The sequence below is a fragment of the Heteronotia binoei genome, chromosome 15, assembly GCF_032191835.1.
Source record: "Heteronotia binoei isolate CCM8104 ecotype False Entrance Well chromosome 15, APGP_CSIRO_Hbin_v1, whole genome shotgun sequence".
NCBI lineage: Eukaryota > Metazoa > Chordata > Lepidosauria > Squamata > Gekkonidae > Heteronotia > Heteronotia binoei.
In genome coordinates this window covers 24972765-24981500 of record NC_083237.1, presented here as the reverse complement: position 1 = coordinate 24981500, position 8736 = coordinate 24972765, and the positions used below count along the sequence as shown (strand labels likewise).

The following is an 8736-nucleotide window of genomic DNA, read 5'->3' as shown; positions in this document are numbered from 1 at the left end:
CCTTTGATGTAAACCAGTAAATAAGGTCAAGTGTCAATACATAATATATGTAGGGTTACCAGCCTCCTGGTGGAGGGTGGGGCTGGAAATCTGGAATTACAGCTGAGAGCCAGTGTGGTATAGTGGTTAACGTGTCAGACTTGGATCTGGGAGGCCCAGGTTTGAATCTCTGCTCTGCCATGGAAGCTCAGTGGATGACCTTGGGCCAGTCACAGACTCTCAGCCTAACCTACCTCACAGGGTTGTTGTTAGGATACAATGGACATTTGGGAAATATTGAATGGCAGCATGGTTTACTTGGCCAGCTCAAGCATGGGCCAGGAGTGTGAACTTTGAATTTAAGTAATGGTTATTGTGCCATGACCTGGATGGTCCAGGCTAACCTGATCTGATAAGATTTTGGAAACCAGACAGGATCAGCCGGGCCCTGGTTAGTATTTGCATGGGAAACACCAAGAAAGCCATAAGAACATAAGAGAAGCCATGTTGGATCAGGTCAATGGCCCATCCAGTCCAACACTCTGTGCCACACAATGGCAAAAAAAGGAGGTTCACAAATGGGCTAGAAACCCTTCCACTTTGCCCCTCCCCCCCCCCCCCCCCCGAATCACCAAGAATATGGAGCATCACTGTCCCAGACAGTTCCAATAATATGCTGTGGCTGTCACTGATGAACCTCTGCTCCATATTTTTATCCAAACCCCTCTTGAAGCTGGCTATGCTTGTAGCCTCCACCACATCCTGTGGCTGTGAATTCCACATGTTAATCACCCTTTGGGTGAAGAAGTACTTCCTTTTATCCGTTCTAACCTACTGGTCAGCAATTGCATTGAATGCCCACAAGTTCTTGTATTGTGAGAAAGGGAGAAAAGTACTTCTTTCTCTGCTTTCTCCATCCCATGCATAATCTTGTAAACCTCTATCATGTCACCCCGCAGTCGACGTTTCTCCAAGCTAAAGAGCCCCACGCGTTTTAACCTTTCTTCACAGAGAAAGTGTTCCAAAACTTTAATCATTCTAGTTGCCCTTTTCTGGACTTTTTCCAATACTATACTATCCTTTTTGAGGTGCAGTGACCAGAATTGTACACAGTATTCCAAATGAGACCACACTATCGATTTATACAGGGGCATTATGATACTGGCTGATTTGTTTTCAATTCCCTTCCTAATAATTCCCAGCATGGCGTTGGCCTGGATTATTATGCAGAGGCAGGCAATAACAAGCCACATCTGCCCATCACTAGCGATAGGAGGGGGAGGAAGAAGAGGAAGAAGAAGAAGAAGATGATATTGGATTTATATCCTACTTTATACTCTTAATCTGAATCTCAGAGCAGTCACAATCTTCTTTACCTTCCCCACCTCCTAAGACACCCTGTGAAGTAGGTAGGGCTGAGAGAGCTCTCACAGCAGCTGCCTTTTCAAGGACAACTCCTATGAGAGCTATGGCTGACCCAAGGCCATTCCAGCAGCTGCAAGTGGATGAGTGGGGAATCAAACTTGGTTCTCTCAGACAAGAGTCCGCACACTTAACCACTATACCAAACTGGCTCACGGTTGCCATAAGCCAGCTATGACTTTATGGAACTTTTCACTACCAATGGTGACTACAACAAAATTGGGGATTTCTGTGTCAGGAGCAGGGCTTAAGTCGACCTCCTTTGGCTATTCAAAAGTGATAAGTTCCTGCTATTGTTTTTTGCAACATAAAAATAAGCCTGGACTCACAAGCTTGGGCTGCTTTAGGAAGGTTTTACTAGAGAAGAAGCTCTTGAGGAGTGTAGAGGAAAGCCAGCAGAGAATAAGATCTGATATTCAGCAGATGGATTTTTTCCTGTCTCCGGCAGATCATTACCCGAGGCCATTCATCGCAGTGAGTCCTGGTACTGAGGTCTCTACAGGGCAGGACTGGACAATCCGCTGTTGGGCTCCATTGCCAGGGGTGGCCTATGTCCTCTACCAAGGCAGGGACTTCCGAATGGAGGTTACCCCCCGGGGAGACTCTTACATTGCTGAATTCTTCTTGAAGAATGTCTCCGTGGCTGACACAGGCAGATACACCTGCTATTACCACAGCATTGCAGAACCTTTCATCTGGTCCAATGCCAGCAACCCAGTACAGCTGAGAGTAACAAGTAAGGAATTTCCTGGAAGGCTTGTGCTGCCTCAGGTTGGGCCTTTGTTATTTTGGGAACTCTCTTGGGGCTTTCACCCTGCCTACTGCCTGAGCCTTTTAAATGAAATCCTGGGAATTGGGATCCGGGACCTTTTGCATACAAAGCAGATGCTCTGCCGCTGAATTATAGCCACTGCAAGCCTGCAGCTGATTAAAGCTTAGTATTTCTGAAGGATGGGGGCCGGAAATCTAACATTACAAGGGATGATGGTAGCTGTAGGCTGAGACTGGCTTATACTGGAAGCATCAGAAGATGCGAACAGGAGGATACAGAATATAGTATGGTTTCTAAACGCTGAATCTCATGTATTTTTGTTTTCATTGTTTTCCAGTTCTGTAATTCTAGATCCACTGCATTGTTTATTGAAGGCTCTTGCTATCTGATTGAATTGCTTTTATGTTTTGTAATCCACCAGTGAGAAAGGTGGTCTATAGATGTAGCTAATAATAATAGCAATCAAAGATTTCCTGTAACCAAGAAAGCAGAGACGATGCAGCGGAGGCCACAAGCATGCTCTGTGCTTGACACTCTTCCAAAACTCACCTACACTAGAGAAGACCATTTTGCAGCAATTGGCTGTGAGCTTTGCTTTTCATTTGTACTCTTCCAAAACTGTCAGTCCTGAAAAGCAAACAACAAAGAATATATTCTCAAAATAAAGTATGCACCATTGGTTACAGGCATCCAGCTTTGACAAAAATGTTCCCAGCAAAGAACTGAGATTTTGAAACTTGCATTTTGAATGGTTTGAATGCACAGTTCTTTGGCCATTTGTACAAAAAAGGCAGGAAAGGATGCTGGATTGTTTAAACCTACCCATGCTCACCACACACTTGCTACTTCCCCAAATTTCCTTTATTCACAGTTGGTATCTGTGAGTCTGAAGCCCTGGGCAAACTGCTCCTTCTGCTGCCTCCACCACCAGGGCTATGCAAGGAGTGGCTCTCACCCTATTCAAGGTGGGCAGGAGCCACCGCTGTTGGCAGAAGCCAGCTACCCAAGCACCAGGTGGGACAGGTGCAAGCAGTGGCAGGAACCTGCTCTCCTTTTTCTATATCCCTTCTTTTTAATGGGTGGGGCTGTGGGCCAATGCCTCCCCACTCAGCATGGGGCCCAGGGCAGCTACCCCTGTTGTCCACTGACCACCCCTGACTTTATGGGAATTACTTTGTTATTTGTCAGTTATGCTCTGAGGTAAGTTGAGTTGCTGTGGCCAGCAACTCAAAATGACAGAAAATACCTTTGCAGCTTTAATCTTTTAAAAGTACAGCTGTATGACTATGAGAACTAGAAACTTGTTCCTAAAAGAGTGGGAACCCTGTAACATCACTGAGGTTTTCTTGAGATTTCTTACTTCAGTCTTATAAACTGTCTGGTCTCTTCTTCCAAATGCAGGGGAAGTCCCTATTTACCAGGAGGTATGGCTGGACTCTGCAGGGAGATATCGCGTGAATTGCTCAGCGCCGTCCAAGAGTGAAGGCTGGTTCTATCTTTACCAGGATGGGCAGCTGTTTGCTGAGACCAGAGCTTGGCAAGATGGCAGCACTGCCAACTTCAACCTCACTGAAGAGGCCCTCAGTACCATCACAGGAGAGCTGAGCTGTCAATACAGTTTAAATCAGTTCAATGACACTGATGCGTGGACGCAAGGTGAGCCCAGGAGATGCTGAGAAAGTGTAGGGGAACAGAGAGTTAGGGGGATGAACAAATTGGGGGGATGATGTGTGCATATGGAAAGATGGACCTGGTGAGGATGCAACGAGGTCCACAGGATGGGGAAGCAAAATGGGTGATATGCAGCCATACTCAAACAGGCACTTACTAGGCACCAAAATAAAAAGGTAAAGGTGCAAGCACCAGTTGTTTCCGACTCTGGGCTGAAGTCTCATCACAACATTTTCATGGCAGACTTTTTACGGGGTGGTTTGCCATTGCCTTCTCCAGTCATCTACACTTTCCCCCCAGCAAGCTGGGCACTCATTTTACCAACCTTGGAAGGATGGAAGGCTGAGTCAGCCTTGAGCCCCAATAAGTATATAGTCAGGAAACGATAGCATTAGAGTCTGCTATGCCAGAACAAGGTTCTAAGGCATAGTGAAGAAACTCTCAGTCGCCCATGTTGAATAGAGGGCATCTTAGCTATGAAATGTGTGTGTTTAAAATGCCATCAAGTCACAGCTGACTTATGGAGACCTCAGCTAGGGGCTTTCAAGGCAAATGAGAAATAGAGGTGGTTGGCATGGCCTTCCTCTGCAGAGCCTTCCTTGGTGGTCTCCCTTCCAAGTATTGACCTGCTTAGCTTCCGAGATCTGATGAGATCATGATGTACCCATGCCATCTTCCCTCTCAGCTATGAAATACCCTCAAATATTTCAATAAGAAAATAGAGACATGCCTGTGACATTCTTATCATGCAACTCTAAACAAAGTTATACCCTTCAAAAAGTCAACAGGCTTAGAAAGGTATGATTCTATTTAGGATTCCACTGTTTCGGTCCAAGATCGCTGCCCGAGCTTCTCTGCTCAGATGCTACCCATTTGGGGTTCTGCATACTGTACACTCTGTCCATTTGCTCTGCAGTCATTTGTCTGCCACTGTTTTTTTTAAAAAAAACAGGGATGGTTTTTTAGGTTAAAGATATACTAGCACAGGGGTAGCCAAACTTGCTTAACATAAGAGCCACACAGAGTAAACATCAGATGTTTGAGAGCCACAAAACATAAACATCAGATGTTTGAGAGCTACAAGGAAGGAACAAAAATAGAGGGGACGGAGAGGTGGAAAGAAAGCAACTTGAACTTTAAATGTATTCTCTAAGCTGCCAGCTGGCTTGGCTTGGAGAAACGATTTAAAGAGAGATATGCCTTCTCCATGCAGGCCAACAGGGTGGTGGGAGCTTCGAAAGTCGCACGATATGTGTGAAAGAGCGACATGTGGCTCTGGAGCCACAGTTTGGCCACCCCTGTACTAGAGAAACAAAACCCTGACCTGGATGGCCCAGGCTGGATAGCCCAGATCATTAGATCTCAGAAGTGAAGTAGGGTCAGCCCTGAGTGTTTGGATGGCAGACCTCTTGGGACCTGGGGTCATGATGCAAAGGCAAGCGATGACAAACCACCTCTGAACATCTCTTGCCTTGAAAACCCTACAGGTTTGCTATAAGTCAGCTGTAATAAAAGAGAGACAGAGTGTTTCAAGTGAAAAATCTCAATGCAAGGGGAGGTGAAAGAGTTGATGCTGAAAAGTTAAGTGTGGGTCCTGTTGTAAAATGGGGTTGCCAATCACCCATCATGGGGGAGTGGGGGTGGGGAGAGAGGTCAATATGCTCCTCCACTATCTCTTGTGTTGGCATGAGAGAAGTTATTGAGGAAGGCTGGGGGAAGGCGGGGGGACTCTGCTTCTATGAACTTTGTGAAAAGCTCAGGACCATGGTATCTGGGGAGGTCTCCTCCTTTTCTCTCCCCACCTATGACATTCTCCTGAGCCAAAATAGCCCATGGAGGGATGTTATCTGCCCCGTTTTGGAGTTGCCCATGCAAGGATTTGGTGTGTTACGCATAAAATAACAACCCTGCCCCCCTACTTTGTATTCTGGAAACTTTTTAGAAATTCTGTTCTTCTTGCTGTGTTGTAATGTAAAGTATTTTCCTCTCCCCTCTCTGTGTCTTGAAAGATTCCCATTCCAGGAGCACTGATTTCACCAAGGCCAACATGTTGCGGCTTGGACTCGGGGCTGGCATCCTTTTAGCTGCTCTACTGTTTGTAGCTGATGCATACTGGAATGAGAGGCGGCAGGAGGATCATGAGCCAAGCGAGGGGATCTTAGACCAGCAAGATCCCAGTGGACTGATGGAGGCTCCACTGTGCAAAACTTCCTGCCCTGCTATCTGTGTTTGAAGAAAGGAGATGAGGATGGATCCAAAGCCACTCATGGTAGCCCTCTGCCACTTTATTCTGGTGTGGTCTCCTTTGAAGTAGAGGTTGAAAGACCACTGCTTTAAAGCTGCAGACCTTTCTACAAGACTTCTGTCGCCATCACGTATGAAACTGCTGGACTACTACTGATTCACCTAGCTATATTGCCTACTCCAGCTCTTGGTCATTGCAGGGCCTGCCATAGGCTTGTGTGGTCCCTAGGCAAGATGGCCTCCAAGTTGCCTTCCGCAGTCACTTCTGTGCTTCTGCCAGCAGCTATCCAAGCAGGAAATAGGAATGAACTCCAGGGGCCTCTGCAAAGCTGCAGGGTCCCATTTCCTGCAAACTAGGGAAGGCAACCCCTAGGTGAGGCCTGGCCTGGGGATCTCCTAATCTCCAGACTACAGAGATCAGTTCCCCTGGAGAAAATAGATACTTTGGAGGGTAGACTGTATGGCATTGTTTCCCACTGAGGTCCCTGTCTTCCCCAAGCTCCACCCCTAAATCTCCAGGAATTTTCCATCCTGGAGCTGGCAACCCTACCTTCCACCGGTAGTAGGGGGGACCTGGCAAAGATGACTCCCTCCCTGACTCCCCCAAGCACTCATCCCTTCAGAAAAATGGGAGATTGTCCAAGAGATCCCTGGGATGTCACCAGAACCCCAGAAAGAATCTCCCATTTCCTGAGGATGGACCAAGCATCTCTAGACAGTAGCAGGCCATCTGGTGGCCTGTAGGCCTCAGCAGGTTCCTCACTATGACAGGGCAGGTGCCCCACCAGAGACTTCTGCCCTCTGGGCTCCTTGGGGGCAGAAGTCTGTCCTGTCTTGAAGCACTTGGGGAGGTGGAGGATAGCCCTATCATGCAGATGTGGCTCTTTTGTTGCCCTTCCCAGTTGCCATTTGCTTTAGGACAGTTTTGCAGGAGCCAGTTTTGCACAAGCCCATTTCCTTGTGAGAGTGTTTCGGCCAGGTGACTGTGGTTGGCTGTGGGCCTCAGCAGGTGCCTGACCATCCCAAGCTCTGACACTAGCTGTGGATGGATGCCTGGGTGGGGGTCTGCTATTGGAGATCTTTTTGGGTAGGGATGGCAAGACTTGGTACCTATGACTTTATCCATGGAGTCACTCTGCCTTTGAGACTCTTCCTGCCAATAGTGATGCCATGCAGAGTTAGCGGGTGAGGCATTTCGATTGGAACAATGAGTGTTCCATTTTCAGTCTGAGACCCCAATTCCAAGGTTCAGCTGGGGGTCCCCTAAAGCAAGTTACAGCTTTGTGTCTGATGTCTGCTTCCCCTATCCAGAGTCTAAAATTACCTAACTACACCATTGCATTCCTTGCACTGAGATAGGAAAGGTTTCTCCTGCTTGCATCAGGCTGGTGTTTGAGGCATAGACTTGTAAGGTTGGAAGGGACCTCCAGGGTCATCTAGTCCAACCCCCCTTCACAATGGAGGAAATTCACAATTACCTCCCCCCACACACACACCAGCGACCCCTGTTCCATGCCCAGAAGATGGCAAAATACCTCCAGGATCCCTGCCCATACTGTCCTGGAGAGAAATTGCTGCCTGACCCCAAAGTGGTGATCAGCGTTTCTTTGGGCATGTAAGAAGGGACCACGAGACCTAAGCACTGCTGCAAGTCTTCCTGCCCACTGTCTCATAACCTGCCCAAGTTCACAGAATCAGCATTGCTGTCAGATGGCCATCTAACCTCTGTTTAAAAACCTCCAAAGAAGGAGAGCCCAACATGTGGGCTGAAACAGAAATGCCTGAGCTGCCTGTAAGCTCCACAGTGTTGTAAGCAGAAATTCTACCTCATGAGCAAAAAAAAGCTAGTAGCATTAAAGTTGTGAACGAGTCTACATTTGACTATTGCATAAATTAGTTTTTTAGAAGATTATTTCCATAATCTTGTAAAATGAAAGAATAAATTCTTTTAAATTATATTTAAACTATATTTTGAGAAAAATTTAAACGTTATAAGAGAAAACAGAATCAAGTCAAATTTCACTCACCCCTTACCACTATATGGGTAGACCTGTCCTCTGGAAAACAGGTCTAGCTGCCCTAGTCCACTTTTTTGGTAGACCTGGCCTCTGGAGAACAGGTCTGCCCTCCCCTTTCCACTATATTGTTAGACCTGATCTCCAGATCAGGTCTACCCATCCCAGTCCACTATATTGGTAGACATTCATAGACCTGGCCTCTGGAGAACAGATGACCTGTTCCTTTCCACTATATTGGTAGACCTGGCCTTGGACCGTTGGCTTGCGCTGAGCCTTAAAAAACATACCAGCACTTTGGGGAAGAGGGAACTCCTGCAGTCTACTTTAGGGTTTTTAAAGTGAAATATAGCAACCAGCGTTACTGGTCAAGTAGCGCAGAGGAGAAACAATCACTGTCAGAACCCTACTTAATCTAACAAACAGGAAGCTGCTTAAATGTTATCAACCTGTCCAAACTACATATTTATTCATATATTTATAAATATACCACTTTTCCCTGTGACTTGAGGCAGCTTACAAATCATACCGAAAAACAAAACAAGGGTGTGCAAAAATTCTTTTCCAGCTCCATTGTAGCCTATGGGGACCATTATAGTCAGCAGGCTATAATGGAGAATCAATCTGGGGTAT

The 8736-nt window shown here is 46.6% G+C and overlaps 1 protein-coding gene across 1 annotated transcript; it reads left to right on the top strand.

The window, feature by feature from the left end:
* Positions 1 to 1824: 1824 nt before the first annotated feature.
* OSCAR (osteoclast associated Ig-like receptor) lies at positions 1825 to 6077 on the top strand. The gene is made up of 3 exons (XM_060254985.1): positions 1825 to 2137; positions 3575 to 3829; positions 5854 to 6077. Exons 1-3 carry the CDS (start codon positions 1825 to 1827, stop codon positions 6075 to 6077), a joined length of 792 nt encoding a protein of 263 aa, XP_060110968.1.
* Positions 6078 to 8736: the final 2659 nt, after the last annotated feature.